The sequence below is a fragment of the Ranitomeya imitator genome, chromosome 3, assembly GCF_032444005.1.
Source record: "Ranitomeya imitator isolate aRanImi1 chromosome 3, aRanImi1.pri, whole genome shotgun sequence".
NCBI classification, from domain to species: Eukaryota; Metazoa; Chordata; class Amphibia; order Anura; family Dendrobatidae; genus Ranitomeya; species Ranitomeya imitator.
In genome coordinates, this window is record NC_091284.1 from 166,687,253 (window position 1) to 166,713,032 (window position 25,780).

Genomic DNA, 25,780 nt, shown 5'->3' on the forward strand with positions numbered 1-25,780 from the left:
TGAACTATTCCATATTTCTAATTGGAGGTATTTGCTAATATTATTATAATTATTATTACACCTACTACATATTTGGATAGAATCTTGGAGATGAGAACACCCCTTGAACGTTAACACCAATTATTCAATTATTTAATATTTAGCTTAAAACTATAACATTAGTATGATTTGTTTGTTTTTTTCATTAAGGTCAATGAGCAGTAAATCTGCCCTAATGTTCCAATATTCTCTATAAGGCCGGGATCACACATACGCGAGATAAGGCCGAGTCTCACAGGTGAAATCCTTGCTCCACGCTCCGCTCCGGAGTGCCGGCGCCAGAGGAGGGATTTCACCTGCCTTATTCTTTCTCTTCCATTAGCCTCCTCACCCTTACTTTCTAACAAATGTAATATATGACATTCAGGGGCAATAAAAAAGCCTAAAATGGTAAAAGTTTGTGCATTAGTATACATTGGTCATGGTACTGATAGCGTCCTTGTTTTTAGGGTACATTTTATTTAACAAGAATTGCAGCCTTCTGGGAAGTGCTTTTATTAGTTATGGGAACATACGTTATATTAGTTCAGTATACGGCTAGCATATGGTTCCTGCATGTTAGATAATGTGTCTTTTTAGGTCTTACACCACTGTGACTAGTCATAGGAAATCTGTATTTTTTTTTTAATTCGTTTATTGATTCCAGAATAAATCAAACATTACACACATTTGCATTCGTTATTATCAATTATAACATGAAATACAAATACTTACAGCGTATCATCATATCCAAAGTTTTGCAGGAATAGCAAACTGTGCATGTTAAATCACTAGTACCTTATAAATCACCTATTATATAACATTAACTACTTTAACTACCAATAGTGAGTCGCCGAATGGAAAATTATACAAAAGTCCCGCCCTGTAGGTGATGCCCCCAAAACCATAAGCCCAGCTTCTTGAATAAGTGTCCAGTCAGTGTAAACTATAGAGTATGATAGGAGGAGTTCCACCTACCCCAAATCTTCTCAAATTTACCTGGACATCCTCTATTTTGGTACAGTGTTCTTTCATACGGGATAATCGAGTTTACCAAATCAATCCAAGCTCTGAGAGACGGGTGAGAACCACCCATCCACCTTAACGCTAACACCTTCTGTGCCATAAAGAGCGCCTCTCGAAGAAAGATCCCAGTGTAATGATCCCAAGCTTCCGCATCCCACACCCCGAATAAGCAGGTCAATGGCACAAGTGGGACAGGGATCGACAATAAAGATGTTAGTAATGTCGTCACCTCCTTCCAGTAATGAAGAACTACCGGGCACCTCCAAATCATATGAATAAAATCTGCATCACGTGTATAACACCACAAGCAATCTGACGAGTGGAGGCGACCCATTTTAAAGAGTCGTGTCGGGGTCAGATAAGACTGATATATAATATATAACTGGGTCATCCTATTGTTAATTGAAAGGGAGACTTTAGTTGGAGGTTCCAGGATATCCTCCCATTCTTCTCCCAATACATTAGGAAGAAGTACCTCCCACTTCCCTTTGATGGAGTTTATGGTAGACCCGACTCCCAATGACAACAAATATGTATATAAAGAGGAAATGAGTCCCTGAGGACCCTGTGAGTTGAGGATGCATATCAAAGGTAAAGATGAGATCGCTCGACCTGTACCCACATTACGCATATGCGATTGGAAAGCTGACCTTAGCTGCAGATAATGGAAGAATTGAGATCTCGGGATATTGTAAATATTCTGTAGTTGTTCGAAGGATATAAAAACCCCTTGGTCATGTACGTCGCTTACCGAGAGAACACCACTCGAAATCCCAAAATCGGTAGATGGGTGATTCAGTATCTCCGGGAAACAACTATTGTTCCACAATGGCATTTCAGCTACTATATCTACAAATTTAATGACTCTTTTAATTTGCCTCCATAATAATCTTGCCAGCCGGAGTAAAGGCAGCAAACGAGGAGCGCTAACTTTCTCCATCTCCAAAAACCCCAATGGACAATCAATCCGGGCAGAGTGAAGGAGATGACTCTCAGAATTAGGTAGGGAATTATTGGGCATCCATTTGTTTATCGCTTTAGCCTGCCCGGCAAGGTAATACAAATAAAAGTCTGGCAAGGCCGACCCGCCCCCCTGTTTCGGTCTCTGTAAAGCAGATAACTTAAGTTTGGGCTTGGTCTTCCCCCATATAAAGGATGTCATTAATGAGTTTAACCCCTTTACCCCCAAGGGTGGTTTGCACGTCAATGACCAGGCCAATTCTGACCACTGTCCCTTTATGAGGTTATAACTCTGGAACGCTTCAACGGATCCTGGTGATTCTGACATTGTTTTCTCGTGACATATTGTACTTCATGATAGTGGTAAAATTTATTTGATAGTACCTGCGTTTATTTGTGAAAAAAACGGAAATTTGGCGAAAATTTTGAAAATTTCGCAATTTTCAAACTTTGAATTTTTATGCAATTAAATCACAGAGATATGTCACACAAAATACTTAATAAGTAACATTTCCCACATGTCTCCTTTACATCAGCATAATTTTGGAACCAAATTTTTTTTTTGTTAGGGAGTTATAAGGGTTAAAAGTTGACCAGCAATTTCTCATTTTTACAACACCATTTTTTTTTTAGGGACAACATCTCATTTGAAGTCATTTTGAGGGGTCTATATGATAGAAAATACCCAAGTGTGACACCATTCTAAAAACTACACCCCTCAAGGTGCTCAAAACCACATTCAATAAGTGTATTAACCCTTCAGGTGTTTAATAGGAATTTTTGGAATGTTTAAATAAAAATGAACATTTAACTTTTTTACACAAAAAATTTACTTCAGCTCCAATTTGTTTTATTTTACCAAGGGTAACAGAAGAAAATGGACCTCAAAAGCTGTTGTCCAATTTGTCCTGAGTACGCTGATACCCCATATGTGGCAGTAAACCACTGTTTGGGCGCATGGGAGAGCTCGGAAGGGAAGGAGCGCCGTTTGACTTTTCAATGCAAAATTGACAGAAATTGAGATGGGACGCCATGTTGCGTTTGGAGAGCCACTGATGTGCCTAAACATTGAAACCCCCCACAATTGACACCATTTTGGAAAGTAGACCCCCTAAGGAACTTATCTGGATGTGTGGTGAGCACTTTGACCCACCAAGTGCTTCACAGAAGTTTATAATGCAGAACCGTAAAAATAAAAAATCATATTTTTTCACAAAAATTATATTTTTGCCCCCAATTTTTTATTTTTCCAAGGGTAAGAGATGAAATTGGACCTCAAAAGTTGTTGTCCAATTTGTCCTGAGTACGCTGATACCCCATATGTGGCAGTAAACCACTGTTTGGGCGCATGGGAGAGCTCGGAAGGGAAGGAGCGCCGTTTGACTTTTCAATGCAAAATTGACAGAAATTGAGATGGGACGCCATGTTGCGTTTGGAGAGCCACTGATGTGCCTAAACATTGAAACCCCCCACAAGTGACACCATTTTGGAAAATAGACCCCCTAAGGAACTTATCTAGAGGTGTGGTGAGCACTTTGACCCACCAAGTGCTTCACAGAAGTTTATAATGCAGAACCGTAAAAATAAAAAATCATATTTTTTCACAAAAATTATATTTTTGCCCCCAATTTTTTATTTTTCCAAGGGAAAGAGAAGAAATTGGACCTCAAAAGTTGTTGTCCAATTTGTCCTGAGTACGCTGATACCCCATATGTGAAGGGGGAACCACCGTTTGGGCGCATGGGAGGGCTCGGAAGGGAAGGAGCGCCATTTGGAATGCAGACTTAGATGGAATGGTCTGCAGGTGTCACATTGCGTTTGCAGAGCCCCTAATGTACCTAAACAGTAGAAACCCCCCACAAGTGACACCATTTTGGAAAGTAGACCCCCTAAGGAACTCATCTTGATGTGTTGTGAGAGCTTTGAACCCCCAAGTATTTCACTACAGTTTATAACGCAGAGCCGTGCAAATAAAAAATATTTTTTTTTCCACAAAAATTATATTTTAACCCCCAGTTTTGTATTTTTCCAACGTTAGCAGGAGAAATTGGACCCTAAATGTTGTTGTCCAATTTGTCCTGAGTACGCTGATACCCGATATGTGGGGGGGAACCACCGTTTGGGCGCATGGGAGGGCTCGGAAGGGAAGGAGCATCATTTGGAATGCAGACTTAGATGGATTGGTCTGCAGGCGTCACATTGCGTTTGCAGAGCCCCTAATGTACCTAAACAGTAGAAACCCCCCACAAGTGACCCCATATTGGAAACTAGACCCCTCAATGAACTTATCTAGATTTGTTGTGAGAACTTTGAACCCCCAAGTGTTTCACTACAGTTTATAACGCAGAGCAGTGAAAATAAAAAATCTTTTTGTTTTCCCACAAAAGTTATTTTTTAGCCCCCAGTTTTGTATTTTCCCAAGGGTAACAGGAGAAATTGGACCACAAAAGTTGTCCTATTTGTCCTGAGTACGCTGATACCCCATATGTTGGGGTAAACCCCTGTTTGGGCACACGGGAGAGCTCGGAAGGGAAGGAGCACTGTTTTACTTTTTCAACGCAGAATTGGCTGGAATTGAGATCGGACTCCATGTCGTGTTTGGAGAGCCCCTGATGTGCCGAAACAGTGGAAACCCCCCAATTATAACTGAAACCCTAATCTAAACACACCCCTAACCCTAATTCCAACGGTAACCCTAACCACACCTCTAACCCTGACACACCCCTAACCCTAATCCCAACCCTATTCCCAACCGTAAATGTAATCTAAACCCTAACCCTAACTTTAGCCCCAACCCTAACTGTAGCCTTAACCCTAACCCTAGCCCTAACCCTAGCCCTAACCCTAACCCTATTCCCAACTGTAAATGTAATCTAAACCCTAACCCTAACTTTAGCCCCAACCCTAACTGTAGCCCCAACCCTAACCCTAGCCCTAACCCTAGCCCTAACCCTAACCCTATTCCCAACTGTAAATGTAATCTAAACCCTAACCCTAACTTTAGCCCCAACCCTAACTGTAGCCCCAACCCTAACCCTAGCCCTAACCCTAGCCCTAACCCTAGCCCTAGCCCTAACCCTAGCCCTAACCCTAGCCCTAACCCTAGCCCTAATCCTAGCCCTAACTCTAGCCCTAACCCTAACCCTAGCCCTAGCCCTAACCCTAGCCCTAACCCTAGCCCTAATGGGAAAATGGAAATAAATACATTTTTTTTTATTTTTCCCTAACTAAGGGGGTGATGAAGGGGGGCTTGATTTACTTTTATAGTGGGTTTTTTAGCGGATTTTTATGATTGGCAGCCGTCGCACACTGAAAGACGCTTTTTATTGCAAAAAATATTTTTTGCAATACCACATTTTGAGAGCTATAATTTTTCCATATTTTGGTCCACAGAGTCATGTGAGGTCTTGTTATTTGCGGGACGAGTTGACGTTTTTATTGAAAACATTTTCGGGCACGTGACATTTTTTGATCGCTTTTTATTCCGATTTTTGTGAGGAAGAATGACCAAAAACCAGCTATTCATGAATTTCTATTGGGGGAGGCGTTTATACCGTTCTGCGTTTGGTAAAAATTGATAAAGCAGTTTTATTCTTCGGGTCAGTACGATTACAGCGATACCTTATTTATATCATTTTTTTAATGTTTTTGCGCTTTTATACGATAAAAACTATTTTACAGAAAAAATAATTATTTTTGCATCGATTTATTCTCAGGACTATAACTTTTTTATTTTTTTGCTGATGATGCTGATGACGCTTTCAGCGGTACCATGGTTATTTATATCCGTTTTTTTGATCGTGTGTAATTCCACTTTTTGTTCGGCGGTATGATAATAAAGCGTGGGTTTTTTGCCTCGTTTTTTTTTTTTTTCTTACGGTGTTTACTGAAGGGGTTAACTAGTGGGTCAGTTTTATAGGTCGGGTCGTTACGGACGCGGCGATACTAAATATGTGTACTTTTATTGTTTTTTTTTTATTATTTAGATGAAGAAATGTATTTATGGGAATAATATATTTTTTTTTTTTTCATTATCTTGGAATATTTATTTTTTTTTTTTACACATTTGGAAAAATTTTTTTTTACTTTTTTACTTTGTCCCAGGGGGGACATCACAGATCAGTGATCTGACAGTGTGCACAGCACTCTGTCAGATCACTGATCTGACATGCAGCGCTGCAGCCTTCACAGTGCCTGCTCTGAGCAGGCTCTGTGAAGCCACCTCCCTCCCTGCAGGACCCGGATCCGCGGCCATCTTGGATCCGGGCCTGGAGCAGGGAGGGAGGGAGGTAAGACCCCCGCAGCAACGCGATCACATCGCGTTGCTGCGGGGGGGCTCAGGGAAGCCCGCAGGGAGCCCCCTCCCTGCGCGGTGCTTCCCTGCACCGCCGGCACATCGCGATCATGTTTGATCGCGGTGTGCCAGGGGTTAATGTGCCGGGGGCGGTCCGTGACAGCTCCTGGCACATAGTGCCGGATGTCAGCTACGATAAGCAGCTGACACCCGGCCGCGATCGGCGGCGCTCCCCCCGTGAGCGCTGCCGATCGCTATGACGTACTATCCCGTCCAGGGTCAGATAAGCCCAGGGCACCTCGACGGGATAGTACGTCTAAGGTTACAGAGGGGTTAAATTCGCAAAGAAAGACTTAGGTATTGGCACAGCACTATGCTGAAAGAAGTAGCTAAGTTTGGGAAGCAATATCATTTTAATTAGGTTAATACGGCCAGCAACAGAGAGAGGGAGTTTGTTCCAGGTTGCAAATTTAGATTTGACCAAATCCAGTAATGGATAAATATTATGTTGTAGGTCAAGCCGACTATGTTGAGACATATGGATACCTAGATATTTGAAATTAGAGACTATAGGTAGTAACGAGAGAGTTTCAAGACAGGGCATCGGGGCATGAGAAAGAGGCATCAAGGTACATTTATCCCAGTTTATATAGAGACCGGAGAATTTACTAAATTTATCTATGGTCGCTATTACTTGTGGTAACGTTTCCTCTACTTTATCCATAAATATTATCATATCATCAGTAGTGTTGATCGATACCGTCCGATACTTGAAAGTATCGGTATCGGATAGTATCGGCCGATACCCGAAAAATATCGGATATCGCCGATACCGATATCCGATACCAATACAAGTCAATGGGACATCAAGTATCGGAATGTATCCTCATGGATCCCAGGGTCTGAAGGAGAGGAAACTCTCCTTCAGGCCCTGGGATCCATATTAAAGTGTAAAATAAAGAATTAAAATAAAAAATATTGTTATATTCACCTCTCCGGCGGCCCCTGGACATCAGCGGGAGGATCCGGCGTCCGGCACGGCTTCTTTCTTCAAAATGCGCGCCTTTAGGACCTGTGGAATGACGTCCCGGCTTCTGATTGGTCGCGTGCCGCCCATGTGACCGCCACGCGACCAATCAGAAGCCGCGACGTCATTCCTCAGGTCCTAAAAGGCGCTCATTCTAGGACTTTAGCTGAGGAATGACGTCGCGGCTTCTGATTGGTCGCGTGGCGGTCACATGGGCGGCACGCGACCAATCAGAAGCCGGGACGTCATACCACAGGTCCTAAAGGCGCGCATTTTGAAGAAAGAAGCCGTGCCGGACGCCGGTTCCTCGCGCAGATGTCCAGGGGCCGCCGGAGAGGTGAATATAACAATATTTTTTATTTTAATTCTTTATTTTACACTTCCGATACCGATACCCGATATCACAAAAATATCGGATCTCGGTATCGGAATTCCGATACCGCAAGTATCGGCCAATACCCGATACTTGCGGTATCGGAATGCTCAACACTAATCATCAGCATAAAGACCGATGGTATCCGCATGATCCGCAATATTTATTCCCTTAATATCTGTGGAGGACCTTATGCGTATTGCCAAAGCCTCTATCGCAAGGGCACAAAGAGCCAGGGACAAAGGACATCCTTGACGGGTGCCCTATCTAAGGCAAAAGGATCAGAGATGGAGTTATTCACAATTATACGTGCCCTGGGATTCCTATATAATGTACCTATCCCTCTCATAAATTTATCCCCAAAACCGTATTTCCGTAGACATGCGGAAAGGAAGGGCCATTCGAGAGAAACGAAGGCCTTGGCCATGTCCAGCGATGCTAGTGCCCAATTATTATCTGATTCTAGAGAACTATATTGAATCACTGACTGGACCCGCCTGATATTGATCAAAGTACTTTTCCCAGGCATGAAACCAGTTTGGTCTGGGTGTATAAGGTCTAGTATGATTGTGTTCAGTCTAGTAGCCAAAATTTTGGTGAAAATTTTATAGTCTACGTTTACCAGTGATATGGGATGATATGATCTACATTCCAAGAGGTCTTTCCCCTCTTTCTTAAGCATAATAATGTTTGCATCGTAAAATGATTCAGGCATGGATTCTCCCTCCCATATACCCCGGAGCACCTTCAGTAAAAGTGGTGCCAGGTTGTCTCGATATTTTCTATATAACTCAATGGGAAACCCGTCAGGTCCAGGGGCTTTCCCAGTGGCCATATCTGCTGTAGCATGCTCTACCTCCTCCAAAGTGAACTCAGCTTCCATAAAGGCCTGCTGGGTTGGGCTCAGTGAGGGGAACGCTACATCCGATAAATAGTCTAAACATTCAAAGACATCAAGACCACTACTAGACCTATATAATGATTTATAGTAATCATGAAAACACCGGAGAATTTTATCAGTAAAAGATACTAATGAATCATCAAGTTTCCGAATCCATAGTATTCTATTAGAAGTGTTATGTTGGCGCACTAAAAAAGCTAGGAATGTACTGACCTGATTCCCCAATTTGAAATAATAATTAAATAATAAGAAGAAGAATAATTTGCGTTTGGATTTAGTATCTATATGTTGAGCATATAACCTCTGGGAGGTGAGCCATTCAACCCTGTTACCACTAGTTTGATTAGTTACATAAGCGGCCTCCGAGTCCCTCAGCCGCCGCTCCATCTCATCATCCTCAAACATCCCCTTAGATATGCTTTTAGAGTGTCCCAAAACAGACTAAGATTTGGAGGATCCGGATGGATTGAGATAAAGCAGTTCAGCTGATCAACCATTCTATCACTAGAATCTATTAGTTTCAACCAGAAGGGATTCAATTTCCACGACATATTATTTGATTGACCGTATTTAAGTTTAATAATAACTGGACTGTGGTCCGATATCCCCCTATTGCCATGCTCAACACTATCCACCCACAATGCCAGGCCACTAGATCCAAATATGTAATCTATACAAGACAGAGACCGCCTGGTTGATGAGTGACAGGTATAGTATACCCCCTTGTCTCAGGGTGACACATTCTCTACAGGTCCAGCCATCTGCTACCACCCATAAACAGTGCCAATTGGGAGGGGGGCTGAGGAGAAGGCTCCCCAGATATCACGTCGTCCAGTCTCAGTCTATCCATGGAATTATCCATGACTAGATTAAAATCTCCCATACAAATAACACCAGCATCAGGATAATTTAGGGAGAAACCCATTGCCATACGGAGAACCGATGTATTAGCCAGGGGGGTTATAGACACATAATATCACATATTCCCGTGAGTTAATGAAGGCGTGCACAAAGACAATGCAACCCCCAGGATCCCGTCGTGCTTCCCTGGCCTCCCATCTAACATCCCTGTGTATCAGCAAAGAGACCCCTCTTGTTTAGCTGGTGTGGAATGCGTGAAGGGACAACTGTACCCACGGCTTTTGTGTACATTTGGTCTCTAGTCAGATGTGTCTCCACCAGAGCTACAACATGAGGATGATAACGTTTAATCTGCAACAATACAGTACCTTGATTTTCTTTTGGGGAGTCTTAATACCCCGTATATTCCAGGTCATGCATATAATTTCAGTGGTATAGAAAATGTAAAGCACAGCCTGAGAAGGAGGTGCACAGTCAATAGGTGTCCAAACCTTAAATGTGTAGAATATAAGTGACTAGCACACTCCAAAAAATTGTGATGCAAAAGAAGGGGGGTTTATTACATACAGAGATCACAAACGTTTCGGTCAACACTGGACCTTCATCAGTGTGCTAAGTACACTTGTATGCTTGCATTAGCCCCAGAGTTGGATATTTTATTTTGCATCAATATAATGGATCTGGTAGTAATTAGACCAGATAGGATAGCAGATGGCCGTCCAAAAGAAGGTAAGCCAAAAAGTCTACAGCTGTAAGGCATAAGCAGCCAGTCAGCGCACAAGAAATGATGTGGGTATACGCGGTATCCACCGCAAGTAAGATTTAAGATGTAAGATATCTTACTTGCGGTGGATACCGCGTATACCCACATCATTTCTTGTGCGCTGACTGGCTGTTTATGCCTTACAGCTGTAGACTTTTTGGCTTACCTTCTTTTGGACGGCCATCTGCTATCCTATCTGGTCTATTTACTACCAGATCCATTATATTGATGCAAAATAAAATATCCAACTCTGGGGCTAATGCAAGCATACAAGTGTACTTAGCACACTGATGAAGGTCCAGTGTTGACCGAAACGTTTGTGATCTCTGTATGTAATAAACCCCCCTTCTTTTGCATCACAATTTTTTGGAGTGTGCTAGTCACTTATATTCTACATGCATATAATTTCAGACCCCATATCCACACTTAAGAGAAAGAATGATATACATCATTACTTGAGCAAGGATCAGGGACATCACACAGAGCGCAAAATTACTAATGATGGCGACCGCACATGTCAAACAATCAACACTGGTAGAAAAACCCAATCAAAACAAAACTTGAACAGTGGAGGAGTATAATCCTGTACTCCTACAGTCAAATAGAAAAGGGGATACCCTCACTGAATCCAGCGTCCGGTATTGTTGATAAGCTCAGCACCTGTACAGAGAGCTCCATTTGTACTGCCATTAGACAAGGAGAACAGATTAGGAGTCTTGCACATTAGACACCCTGCAGGACCGTAACCATTCGGTTACCTCCGCCGGATCTGTAAAGAATAAGGAAGAGCCTTCATGGACAATGCAGAGCCGAGCTGGGTAAAGCATGGAATAATTAATGTTTTTATCTCTAAGTTGTTCCTTAATTTCCATAAATTGTGCCCGTTGCTTTTGGAGCTCCATGGAGAAATCCGGGAAAATCGAAATGGTAGCGTTGTTGAATTTGATAGGGCCCTTCTGCCGCGCCAAACGAAGAATAGCATCCCTGTCTCTACAGTTGTGGAGACGCGCCAAAAAAGGCCGGGGTGGAGTTCCAGGGGGAAGTGGTCTCGTTGGGACCCTATGGGCTCTCTCCACGGAGAATGTTGAGGAGAATCCATCTCCCAGGGAGGCCTTAAGCCAGTCTTCCAGAAATTGCTCAGGTTGCTGACCCTCTGAGCGTTCCAGCAGGCCAATGATTCAAATATTATTGGGGCGTAATCTATTTTCCAAGTCATCTGCCTTTTATTTCCAAGCATTCACAAAGCCAGCGGCCTTTGTCAATTTGCCCTCCATAGGGGTAATGGTATCCTCTATATGATACACTCTTGTTTCAACCTCTGAGATACGCCCTCTCACAGCTTTCATATCATGTCGCAGACGACCCACTTCAGTATGTACGTCCTCTATTTTTTCCGTAAGAGAATATCTAGTGAGGGATATAACCTGCATCAATTGCTCAGACGCTTGTTTAAGAGTCAGATCTTCTTGTTCTCCCTCCTCATTACTATCAGAAAGATGATTTTTACGTTGGGCCTGCGTAAGATAATTTCTGAGAGTTCGCACATTATCAGGGGCATCTTCCCTGGCGTACTTCTTTAATCTGTCAGCAGCCCCTGCTCCCTTGGAGTGATGCATGGTGAACAACAGAAGGACTCCACAAAATGACCACACTTGTAGATATGGCTGGTCTACTACCCAACAATGGACACGGCAGTGTTGAATACTGGAGTATATCCCAGGGAGGCCACTGAACGGGCAGGAAGAATGTCAAGGCTTGTAAAAGCAGTGGCTGAAGATTCACCCAGGCACTGCGTCTTAGAGCCTCACAGCCCCCCACAGGCAAAGCAGCAGGGTGGGGGTTAATCCCTCCAGAGTTATGGCGCTGGCGGGAGAAGTATCTGTTTGTTAAGGGGGTGCAGGGCCCAATCTTCCAGGGCACACACCGCACCACCCCTCTATTATCTCAGGCTACCTGCTCGCCTCCCGAGAAGCACCGCAAGTATAATGTAAAGTGCCGCTCCCCTTACTGCTGGGGTGCGCGCTACAGTGATGGCCACCATCCCCCCCAGGCACCGCCGACTGCTCCAGATCCCAGCACCTGTGCTCCGGTGTTCCACAGTGCTCCCCCACTGCAGTTTAAGGATCCACTGCATCTCAGAGGAAGAAGCCCAGCACCGGCAGAAGCCGGCGCTGTGTCCTGTCCGTCGGAGCGCGCGCTCAAAGATGGCTGCCGCAGCTCATGGATTCCACCGCCCGTCCAGGCCGCTCCAGTCTCTGACGTTCCGGGGCTCCAAAGCTGCCATCCAGGGAGGTTACCAGACTCCTGGGGACCCAGGGGTACAGTACCAGCCGGTACAATCTGTATATCAGAGGTTTTTATGGCAGAATGAGTCAGGATGGCTGGAGCTCCCACGAGGTGCGTCCTCTCTCCTGTGTTACATAGCCACGCCCCAGGAAATCTGTATTTTAACAATTCTGAATGTCATGGGAAGCAAAACCATAGTGACACCAACTATAATATAATTCCTGCAATGAGACCCCTATGAACTCTTCTACTTGCTCCAGAATCAGATGAGCTAAAAAAAGAAATGAGGTTATGTACTCACAATGATATTCTTATTTAAGGCACAGTGTGATGGCCGAGACACCCTCCTATCAAAAGTTATTTCACGCTGCCTTTTATTTATTTGTATAAACCAGAATGCTAAGAATTGTAAAGAATTCATGGACCTTATACTTTCATTGTAGTTCTAATGATGACTCATGCTGGCAAAAGAGACTTCCTGTTTCTACACAGAGCTTCGTAAGATTCAGTTAGTCTCTTTTTAATCATGTGATGTCATAGACCTTATGGAAAAGAGGAGAATTAGCTGGGGAGAAGGGAAAATGAGCAATTGTAAGTACACAGTGCTAAATAATATGATGATTCCAATTTATTAAGAGGAGAAAATTTTGAGGGGAGGAGTGCTTCTTTTAGAGACAATGTGTAATACATAATTTCCCATGTAGTGATGATGCAGCTAAACCTAATACTTGCGTTAGTATTCATCAGCAGATTGCTGGGAAAATGTGGGTTCAATTTATTTTCAGTGGAACCGTCTAATAAAATTGGATGGTCAAATGCTGAAAAACAATTTAGTAAACCCCATGGCATTATTAACCCATCTGGATCAGCTATGTGGTTAATATATGATCACACTCATCCTTTATGCAGTAGATCGTTGCCCCCTGGTAGGTGAATGGTGGTCTGCTTTATAGACATGTTGAAATACATTTCTATTGAGACATCAGTGGATACATTTTTTTCCGAGAGTTGTTTGTCCTATTCATCAGCGGCGCACATATCTGGTTGCTGTGACAGCTGTAATGTACTTCTCCATGGAGACTGTAGACTTTGGTTCGCTGCTCATCTATTGATGTTTTTGTCTACTATAGCCTATTTGAAGAGCATTTTTCATTGCCAGGTTCCATAATGAGCAGAACCCTGATTTAATATCATGAATACAGTTTCCTTTTTTTTTTACCTGTTATTAACTGATTAAAAGCTTTGCATCTGTATTGTAAAATGTTCCATCAGAAATTAATTCATTTTACATGTTAATTCCATTCCTCGGGGGAAATAAATGAATTGAAGTATTTAAATATAACAATGTGCTCACTCCTAAATGATAATGCAGACAGCTGCAAAAACAGGAGAAGTGGAAGAGATAGAATATTCCCTGCTGTGTTCTTTAGGAGTAATACCCGGTAACTGTTTGTCACAATTACATAGGAATTCTGCTAGGAGATTCGGGGATTTTAATATGTCATATTTCATTGTAGAAATTTGATTATAAAGGGGGCTTAGAGGAAAAGAGGCATTTTGCCAAGTGTTTACCATGATTTTTCTTTCTTGCACATAACACCCCTGTAATTGGCATCCCTTGTAAACACATGGGGTTTCAGTGATGTCATCAATGTACCGACATATTAATCACTACATGCAGTGGTATAGCACTGGGTAGGCTATAGATGCGGTTGCCAAAATTGCAAAATTCTTAGGTGAGTAACACTTGAAAACAAAGAAAGTTGCAGTGATATCGCTGGCCAGGTGACCGCGATCTCTGGGGCGAACACCACTATGAACTTTATTGACATCAAAATTCTGGCAATATTGTTAGATCCTGTGGTTGAGCCAGGAAACATAAGCCCTATCAATCTGCTCTGTAGGCCTTCAACCTACAAGATGCAAGCATGTAGGCACAGGTGGTGCCATGACATCACTGCATTGCGATACCAGTGACATCCCACTCTGTGTGCTGAAGAGAAGAAGATTCTGTTAGTAGGATAAGGTGAGTATGCACTTTATTTTTTGTAAGGGACAGCACAAATTTTGAAGAGGAATGCAAGGCATCGTTACTTTTTACAATGGGGACCAAGGAGGCATTCAATACATTCTATGGGTGACATTTCTCTTGAAGAGACTAGCGTCACCGGAAAAGAAATTGACATGCTGCAGTCTGGAGAGACGCACCACATGTCCATCTCCGCAGATGAGCTGTGGGCATTTGTGGACGTATAGTGGGCATGGGATTTCTTGAAATCCCTTCCACTATGCTAAAATATCTGGACGCTGCAGGTTGGACACTGCAGAAGTACACAGCGTCAAACCCACAGCGAATATTGATCGTGTGCACATACCCTCACTTTCCAAAGTGGGCATGCAGGTGGCATTATTTGCTTAAACTGAACAATGGAGGTGGCATTAACACTAGGTTATAGGTGTAATACTTAATTGTTCATGTGCGTTAGCAACCCTCACTATGACACTAGCCACATGCCAGTGTGAGTGATGATGTCAGCTGTTAAAACCAGCTATACAAAACTCCACTTGTCGAAAGTCAACATGCTCGTTGCAACTACTGAGAATTTTTGTTCTCATTGTTAAGAAACGATTTGGGAAAAAGTATGATTAACTTCTTTACTTTAATTTTTCACTACTTATCGTAAATCTGACCATTAATGTTTTTCTTCCACGTACATCTAAGTATACTGATCGCAGTATATGGATAAAATATTTTTTACAAGAAATGACAAATTTCTAATCTAAATTTACACCATGTATGGCTCTGTGAAAATACACCTTATTTGTATAAGAATCTTACATATTTTTCTTTTCTTTACAGAGCGGGAATCTTACTTCCTGTAGACCTCATCACTTTGAGGTGGGGCTAAGATGAGCATAACCAGTGACGAGGTGAATTTCTTGGTGTATCGCTATCTTCAAGAGTCAGGTAATGTTTGTTGCTCCCTTTTGTACCTTATTCCTGAGAACTTTTAAGGTCCACTTACAATGGTCATAGTGCTTTAAAATTTTTGTAAAATAAAAAAAAAATAATTGTTTACTTAAACTTAATTATTCCACAATGAAACATTCCTAACAAAATTTACATTTTTAAATATCTTATTTTTAAGCCTCTTAAGGTACCGTCACACATAGCGACGCTGCAGCGATACCGACAACGATCCGGATCGCTGCAGCGTCGCTGTTTGGTCGCTGGAGAGCTGTCACACAGACAGCTCTCCAGCGACCAACGATGCTGGTAACCAGGGTAAACATCGGGTAACTAAGCGCAGGGCCGCGCTTAGTAACCCGATGTTTACCCTGGTTACCATCCTAAAAAGTAAAAAAACAAATGCTACATACTTACCTTCTGCTGTCTGTCCTCGGCGCTCTGCTTCTCTGGTCTGGCTGTGAGCGCCGGGCAGCCAGAAAGCAGAGCGGTGACGTCACCGCTCTGCTTTCCGGCTGACCGACGCTCACAGCCAGAGCAGGAGGAGAGCAGAGCACAGCGCTGGAGGACAGACGGCTGTAGGTAAGTATGTAGTGTTTGTTTTTTTACTTTTAGGATGGTAACCAGGGTAAACATCGGGTTACTAAGCGCGGCCCTGCGCTTAGTTACCCGATGTTTACCCTGGTTACCAGCAAAGACATCGCTGAATCGGTGTCACACACGCCGATTCAGCGATGTCTACGGGGAGTCCAGCGACGAAATAAAGTTCTGGACTTTCTTCCCCGACCAGCGATCTCCCAGCAGGGGCCTGATCGCTGCTGCCTGTCACACTGGACGATATCGCTAGCGAGGACGCTGCAACGTCACGGATCGCTAGCGATATCATCTAGTGTGACAGTACCTTTACTTAACAAACTGAAACATTTACTTTGATGACCAACCTTATTTAATTAGGCTGTTCAGATAACCGTTTGTTACTCCAATTATCCATGTGAAAAAAGCGCAGCACGTAGTAGTCTCCTTTGTATTTCACATAAGGCTCGCCTATTCATGTCAATGGGTGTGCAGATCGACCCTATTGCAGCCTATTTTTATGATTCCATTGCCATTATTAACACAGGAAACTGTTTTTAGTTTTATAAATTTTATTCTTAGCTTATTTCTAAAAAAAACAATGCCTTACAGATGTCATACAGGTAGCAATACAGGTGAAAAATCATCATTTTTTTAGGATGAAAATAGGTGAACTTAGTCATACAAGAACATGGATAGCATCCATTTCAGAGAATCCATGATGGTACAGTCGGACACACTGATCAAGTACTGATGAAAATTGGTTTGTTTGTTTATTTGTTTTTTTATCACGTATGAGAAAATAATGCATGTCTGAATGATACCTTAGCTGCAAGGCCACATGATCAGTAACAGTGAAACACATTTTAGTAATAGATTTGATTACCACACCAATCTGTGGGTCAAAGTGTTTTCGACCGCTGTGGGGCAATGTATAAGGCCAGCCTCAAAAGTTCATTCTGGCCTTCAGTTGATTGCTATAGGCAACAATGTTAGTTTTTCTTTTAGAAAGTGGGAATCAGTAATTAAAACTGTCATAAGTCGCATTCACACTGAACAATTATTGTGAATGCCCATTTTAGACAGCACAAAAGATAATCTTTCTCGGCAGCGCATCGTCCTGTGTAAACAATGGCAGTCTAAGTGTACTGAATGATTTGTTAAGGCCCCGTCACACATAGCGACGCTTGAGCGATTCCGACAACGATACGACCTGTCAGGGATCGCTCAAGCGTCGCTATGTGGTCGCTGGTGAGATGTCAAACAGTGAGATCTCACCAACGACGCAGCAGCGATGCGGTGACCTGTAGCGACCTGTACAACGATGCTATTTCATGACGATTCAATGGGACGTCCTGTCAGCGAGGTCGTTGGTAAGGTGTCAAACACAGCGATGTGTGCTACCCAGCGGGACCTCAACGATCAAAAAATGGCCCAGGCCATTCCGACACGACCAGCGATCTCACAGCAGGGGCCTGGTCACTGCTACGTGTCACACATAACGAGATCGCTACTGAGATCGCTGTTGCGTCACAAAACTTGTGACTCAGCAGCGATCTCGCTAGCGATCTCGCTGTGTGTGACGGGGGCTTCACAGATTCGCTCAGAAGCTGGATCCAACAATATAACAGGGTATTTAACGACCGCCCAGCATCAAGCACGTTGCCAGCCGGCGGTCATATATTACTGCAAACCAGGCAGTATAATTGCATTCAGAAAGAAAAACTGTCTTTGTTGCTCATACCAATCAAAATTCAGCTTTCCTGTTGTAAAAAAGTGAAATCTGCACTGTCATAATACCATAAAACACAGTACAATACCCCTACACAGTATGATGGCCCCCATAGACCCCAAAACAGTATAATGCCCCCACATGCAGGGTTTCCAAACATCCAGATATTCCTGGACAGTCCGTAAAGATATGTCACATTTTACCCCATCCATAAAAAAAATTTGTTGCGTTTTTTTGAAGCTGTAGAAACGTATACAGATTATTATGACTGTAATAATCATCAGTTTACAGTGAATGCCGCTACAGTAATGTCTTCAGATTACAATTATGGGCTATAGACATGTATCACAAAATCTTAATGGTTTATCATGGTTTTCCAACATATCCATAAAATTAGTTAACTGTCTGTTAATTTTTGAGCTGCCCAGAAAAAATGAACAATAAAGTTGGCATCCCTGCCCATAACCCCTACACATATGATAATGCCCGTACTGTTCCCCCACACACAGTATAATGCCCCACATACAGAATAATACCCCAACACTTCCCACTCATGTTTCAGTGACCAGTCAGTCAGAGACAGAGGAAGACATAGGGCTGGGAAAGAAGCAAGAGAGAAGGTAATCATTTACTGAGCATTAAAGCACCTGCACATACATGCCATTAGTACAGGGTATAAAATCCTGATGACAGGTTCTCTTTAGGACCATATGTACAATACCTTGGTATCAGAAAATAATAATACTTGCATATTTACATTAATATTAAATTGAAAAATGTAATATTTTTGAGACTATGCACACTTCTCCGTATATTTACCATGTTTGTTATGCCTTGTGCCTCTTTAAAAACTGCTATTTATATGATAACACGGCGGAGAAGAACACGATTGAGAACAATGAAGCATTTCTGGAACATTACAAATAGGCCTCAGCTGTGTAGCAGCAGGGCGGCTGAGAAATGAGAAGAATTCAAATATTGTTGTTCCACTGATACTTGGTTTGAACTCCACTCTAAAAGTAAAAAATATGTTGTTATTGTGCAGAATGTATTCAATTTGCAACAAACCAATGAGATCTGCTGCTGAGGTCAATCAAATATTTCCTTGACCTTTCTAAACATTTCTAAGACATGTAAACTCGCTGGGTATGGGCACATTTGAAATATAGAGAACAATAAGGCTAATTATTCAGCCTCATGTATTGTGTTGATGGCTAGAATAAGGGAGTCGTGTGTTATGTAAACCACTGCTGCCAAGGACACAGAAAGCAACATCTGCTGTACCTGTATTTCTGATTTGTATGATACCATGTAAAACATAATAATAATATCAAGTCTTGGGCTCTGAAAAAATGCAAACCACGCTCACTTTACCATCCTTCACCAACCATCTTCTAATGTTGCCCAGTCCCATATCAGTCCTCATGGTTCCTCTTCCAACTGATTGGCAGCTGTGGTGTTTAAAGAGGACCTGTCACCAAGTTAAATGTGGACCAGTTTTGCTCCTATTTTTATTCCTGCTGCTCCCCAGAATATTCAGCTTTTTCCTTTCTAAAATCCACCAGAAAAAAGAGCCTTTATATGTAGTGATAATTTTATAATATTTTACCAAGAGGGCGTGGCTCATAGAATTCCATGGAGGCGTGTCTTCAGGCTGCTTTGCATACTTACACTGTGAAGACCCTAACATGAGAAGCATGACTAAGACCACACATACACAAATGCAAAAATGCATAAAAAGAAGTAAGTAATGTGGTACAAGTATATATGGTGGTGCCAGCTAGTCAATAAGAATAAATGAAGATAGTAATTCTAGACATCAAACATATATAAAGTGGAACGACTGGAGTCAACACTTTATACACTGTATGTTGGATGTAGATCATTACTGTTTTCTTTTATTGTTATTGATTAGCTGGTACCATTATACAGTGGGGAAAAAAAGTATTTAGTCAGCCACCAATTGTGCAAGTTCTCCCACTTAAGAAGATGTAGTTGACATCATAGGTAGACCACAACTATGAGAGTCAAAATGAGAAAACAAAACCAGAAAATCACCTTGTCTGATTTGGCAAGATTTATTTTGAAAATTATGGTGGAAAGTAAGTATTTGGTCACCTAAAAACATGCAAGATTTCTGGCTCTCACAGACCTGTAACTTCTTCTTTAAGAGGCTCCTCTGTCCTCCACTCATTACCTGTAGTAATGGTATATATATACAGTGGGGCAAAAAAGTATTTGGTCAGTCAGCAATAGTGCAAGTTCCACCGCTTAAAAAGATGAGAGGCGTCTGTAATTTACATCATAGGTAGACCTCAACTATGGGAGACAAACTGAGGGAAAAAAATCCAGAAAATCACATTGTCTGTTTTTTTATCATTTTTTTTGCATATTATGGTGGAAAATAAGTATTTGGTCAGAAACAAACAATCAAGATTTCTGGCTCTCACAGACCTGTAACTTCTTCTTTAAGAGTCTCCTCTTTCCTCCACTCATTACCTGTAGTAATGGCACCTGTTTAAACTTGTTATCAGTATAAAAAGACACCTGTGCACACCCTCAAACAGTCTGACTCCAAACTCCACTATGGTGAAGACCAAAGAGCTGTCAAAGGACACCAGAAACAAAATTGTAGCCCTGCACCAGGCTGGGAAGACTGAATCTGCAATAGCCAACCAGCTTGGAGTGAAGAAATCAACAGTGGGAGCAATAACTAGAAAATGGAAGACATACAAGACCACTGATAATCTCCCTCGATCTGGGGCTCTACGCAAAATCCTACCCCGTGGGGTCAGAATGATCACAAGAACGGTGAGAAAAAATCCCAGAACCACGCGGGGGGACCTAGTGAATGAACTGCAGAGAGCTGGGACCAATGTAACAAGGCCTAACATAAGTAACACACTACGCCACCATGGACTCAGATCCTGCAGTGCCAGACGTGTCCCACTGCTTAAGCCAGTACATGTCCGGGCCCGTCTGAAGTTTGCTAGAGAGCATTTGGTTGATCCAGAGGAGTTTTGGGAGAATGTCCTATGGTCTGATGAAACCAAACTGGAACTGTTTGGTAGAAACACAACTTGTCGTGTTTGGAGGAAAAAGAATACTGAGTTGCATCCATCAAACACCATACCTACTGTAAAGCATGGTGGTGGAAACATCATGCTTTGGGGCTGTTTCTCTGCAAAGGGACCAGGACGACTGATCCAGGTACATGAAAGAATGAATGGGGCCATGTATCGTGAGATTTTGAGTGCAAACCTCCTTCCATCAGCAAGGGCATTGAAGATGAAACGTGGCTGGGTCTTTCAACATGACAATGATCCAAAGCACACCGCCAGGGCAACAAAGGAGTGGCTTCGTAAGAAGCATTTCAAGGTCCTGGAGTGGCCTAGCCAGTCTCCAGATCTCAACCCTATAGAAAACCTTTGGAGGGAGTTGAAAGTCCGTGTTGCCAAGCGAAAAGCCAAAAACATCACTGCTCTAGAGGAGATCTGCATGGAGGAATGGGCCAACATACCAACAACAGTGTGTGGCAACCTTGTGAAGACTTACAGAAAACGTTTGACCTCTGTCATTGCCAACAAAGGATATATTACAAAGTATTGAGATGAAATTTTGTTTCTGACCAAATACTTATTTTCCACCATAATATGCAAATAAAATGTTAAAAAAACAGACAATGTGATTTTCTGGATTTTTTTTTCTCAGTTTGTCTCCCATAGTTGAGGTCTACCTATGATGTAAATTACAGATGCCTCTCATCTTTTTAAGTGGTGGAACTTGCACTATTGCTGACTGACTAAATACTTTTTTGCCCCACTGTATACCTATTACTGTTTTCATGATGTTCCAGAATTTATGGCATATGAATAATGAACCTAGCAATAATACGATCATGTACTGTAGAATCTCAAGTTAACTGAAGAAATGCACTGAGGCTTATAAATAACCTACTACACAGCATACCATGCTATTTTCAGCAAGGAGCAAATACTTTTGAACCATATGTAGAATCAAGGTTCGGCATTGATTGCAAATGCTTACCCTTCTGCTTACCAATATAAATAACCAATGAATGGTAACCAACTAGGACAACGACTAGATACAAGAAGTGTGACCCCTCATAATTAGTGCTACTGAAAAACCTGCTAATCGCCCTCCTGAGTCAGGAATACTTAACGAGTAAGTTTGTTAAAGGTTTCCACCCAGCACACAAATATTTTTGAAATTTTCATCTGAAATTAATTTTTCTGCCATGTACTATTATACTAAAATTCCCAACTTCATTTGTCATGAATATCAGTGTAAAAGATCTTGGCTAATATACGTCAGTTTAATGTCCTTTTATTATATCTGCACATTTTAACAGGAGGCAAATTGCTTGGTGTGATAGATTAGTGGCTTGGTAAATTACAATCTCTTTCCAATTTTTCTCATCCCTTATGAATGGCAGTTTCAAAATCCAGATGTCAGGATGGGAAAGATAAATTCCTTCAACTAGCATCTGGCTTATTTGGCATTGTTACCCTGGCATCACTAGAATTACTATATGATGATCACATAATGGTCCTGCAGATGGGAAGTGTAGGATGCTAGCATGTAAATTCTACTCTCTTCCAGCTGGCTTTCAATGCTTGAAAATGCATAACTCAATCTTGACAATTTTTTAATTACCTAAATTTGAAGCAGAATTTTATATTCTGTACAATAAAGCAATCATGATATTTTTTTTCTAATTTTCTTTACTGTACTATTTTAATTTTTAATCACGACACATTTTCGAACATTCTCAATAGGGCCTGCATAAATTTAATTTGGTTCTCTGGCATTTATCCATTTGTATAATAAAAAGTTAAAGCAATTTTTTTATGATTTATGTTGTATTTCAATCCTTCCTCAGTTTTAAGATTACAGTTTGCAGACAGTGAATTTAAATATTATTTGCTACATGTAGAAGCTGATCATGTGCTGCTCCCAATATTGAATCAAGACAGAATTTCAGTCTCAGAATATGGCCGGCGTCACACTAAATGTATGGAAAATCGGTCCGGGTCTCCCTGAGAGAGTCACACAAGTGTTCTCCGTATGGTCATCCATGTGTAATGCATTTGCAATGCGATGATGCAATATTCTTGCACCTATGTGACATGCGTATGATATCCATATGGCTTTACATTTCTCACTGATTTTCCCAATTGAATTTAATGGCTCAATGGGCTGAAATAAGGAAAATGTATGCGTATTTCTCGCAAGTCACATGCATGGTCCGTGTGGTGTCCAAGTCTTTCTCGCTCCCATAGGCTTGCATTGGCGAGTCTTGGACGATGTACGCGTGAAATCGCAGCATACTGTGATTTCACATGCACGTTGATTACGCCTGAGAAAAAATACGGTGATGTGAGCTGCCCCATAGATTAACGGTGGTCAGAGTGCTGCGTGATGTTTTCTCACATAGCACTCGTCCGTAGTCTATGGTAATGTGACCCCGGCCGTAAACAAAGAATTTATATAATAAAACTTGTATGAATTATTACAAAAAATTCTGATGATAACCGATAATGAACCTACAATATTTTATTTGGTAAATGATTGATATAACAAATCACTATTTTGTAGCATAGCTTAGCAACCAGTGACTGAGGAGATACTATTTGACCAGAGCAGTTTATGAAATAAAAGCCTAGTTCTGATTGGATAATATGACCTGTGTCACGCCAGTAACCCTCAAGCCTTCTCAGCATTGCCCTACTAGCTGTGTTTGCCTCCTGCTCCTCCCTGTCTAAGACCACTACTCTGAGTCCTCATGCCACACTCCAATACTCTGCTGCATTTCCCTACAGTTTCCAACCGGCAATAGGGAGACGCAGCCAGATCCTGCAAGAATGTAACCCTGCTGTGTCCTACAGGGTTTGTCTTCCCCAGTCAATCCCTTGCCAGGCAAAGAATATATTAGGCAGCTACTCCCGCCTCCCCTTTGCCTGAGCTTAGGTTCTAGTTGCATTTAGCTCTAGCTAACTGCCAAGGAGAACTTCGGTTTAGTCTCTTCTGTTATTGACCCGGCTTGGCTACTCATCTATTCTGATTTCTCCTCTCCTGATTGTCACTTGTATAGTGAACTCGTGCTGCCTGCCTCAACCGAAGACCATCTGACTATGCTTCTGTCTCGCCCTTCTGTACCTCGCATACCTGCAATGACCCTCTGTTCAGCTGCTGCAGGCCCGATGTCTTCCCTAGAGTGATACCTGGCCACTACCTGCATCCAAGCTTATCCTCACCACCAAAGGCTCTAGTGAAAACCAGTTAGTTGCTTAGTCACGCCTCCATAGGGTAAGCGTGGCCCATGTCCCAGTGGGTCCACACCCACCAGTGTTACAACCAGTTTCTATGAAAAGTTTTCTCTAGTTTTCTGGCATAAATTGAAGAAATATACAGTATAACACCATATTAAAGAAGGCCCAGCGGCTCTAATTCAAGCACATATGTGTGACAAAACAATGGGACATCACAGGACGTCAGTAATAATGGAACAACACCATTTTTTTATTCAATGGATCTTGTATGCCACATCATTAGGAAAACATTGCAGCATTAGGAGGTAGAGTTCAGGGAGTCTCCAAAAATTGTATTGACGAAGGCTGACGCTGAAACGCGCGTCGGGGAGTGGCACATCCAGGAGACGGCAGCATTCCAGGTAACACCTGCTCCAGGCTCACTACCATAGGATATTTGTTATTTATGATCTACTATTTGTGATGTCATGACATACGCCCTGATTTAGGTAGCAGGCACCTGCATTCATATTCCTTTTACCAGTGTAATTATTTTTGGTCGCACATTTGCACTTTATTTATTCGTACCTTGGCTTCACTTTTTTGCACTGGTTGCACCTTATACTGGTGTATCCATATATACACACATTTTATGGCATTTGGTATATTTCTGTGTGCACTTTAGCCTATTGAGTACCTTTGGCCTTTTTTAAGTGTACCGCCATATATTGCACTTCCTTTTTTGTGCATTTATTTAATTTTATATTTCTGTGTGTATTCATAGCTTTTCAGTTCTGTGGTGTCACATATATATATATACATATATTTATTTATCCATCTTGTACCACTTCATTATTTTATCATAGCAGGACTGTTTATTGCTCCGTCTTCCTGGTATTGTGCCTCTTTTTGGTTTTCTTTCCCCCCTATCATTTAGTGTATTTATTTATAAATAAAATTATTTGCATTACTGTTTGGGCATTAGTTTGGTTTTTGTGCTCTTTCTTCCTTTGTATAATTTTTCCGATTTGTCCTCTATTATGTCCATTACGGGATACATATAATTATATATGCCAATTCTTATTGTGCACTGTACACTCTACCTTGATATTCATTTTTATAAGAGCATTAGGCATTTATGTATCCCTTGCCTTGAGTTTTTATTTAAAAATTGTATTTGGGTAGATTTATTTAATTGGGAGGCAGGAGACATTTGATTTGCACTGAATAATTTCTGTGTGAATCAAAACTCTTTACTTGACTCTCCCAATACCTGTTCTTCTGCTGCCCCGTGTGGTCCTTCAATTGGCTCCTCTTTGCTCTTATTATTCCTCTTGGTCCTCCAAAGAGTGACACATCTAACTGGACCCCACATGGTCACGTCTGGCATGACACAAGTCATTGACATCAATAACGTGCATCACACCGCTATGTGACCATTTTACTGGATTCGTAGTATTTGACTCCCATATGGGTAAGTTCATAGAGAAATTTGGCTTGTTTAAAATGGATTCGCTCATTGATTCGTATTCAGACTTGATGCCAATCTAGTAAAATGAAGCATAGAAAATATTTTTGCATTTTGCTGCTTTGCTACAATCCATTTATTTTTGCGTAAGAAGCCATTCTGAGGATGTGATGAACTAGCCATGTAGTCTGCAGTGTTATATAAACCAATGAAGCTACCTTATTACATTTAGAGGTTTTGTATTTCATCCTCCAAATG

General features: G+C 41.8%; 1 protein-coding gene across 3 annotated transcripts in view; it reads left to right on the forward strand.

The window, feature by feature from the left end:
• The window catches only part of TBL1X (transducin beta like 1 X-linked), a 561,477-nt gene that overhangs the window by 449,853 nt on the left and 85,844 nt on the right, over positions 1–25,780 (forward strand). For all 3 annotated transcript variants that reach the window (XM_069761581.1, XM_069761583.1, XM_069761582.1), the window contains one exon: positions 15,370–15,477. In XM_069761581.1, the coding sequence (XP_069617682.1) occupies positions 15,420–15,477 (58 nt within the window). In that variant the 5' untranslated portion in view covers positions 15,370–15,419. The remainder of the gene's footprint in view (positions 1–15,369; positions 15,478–25,780) is intronic.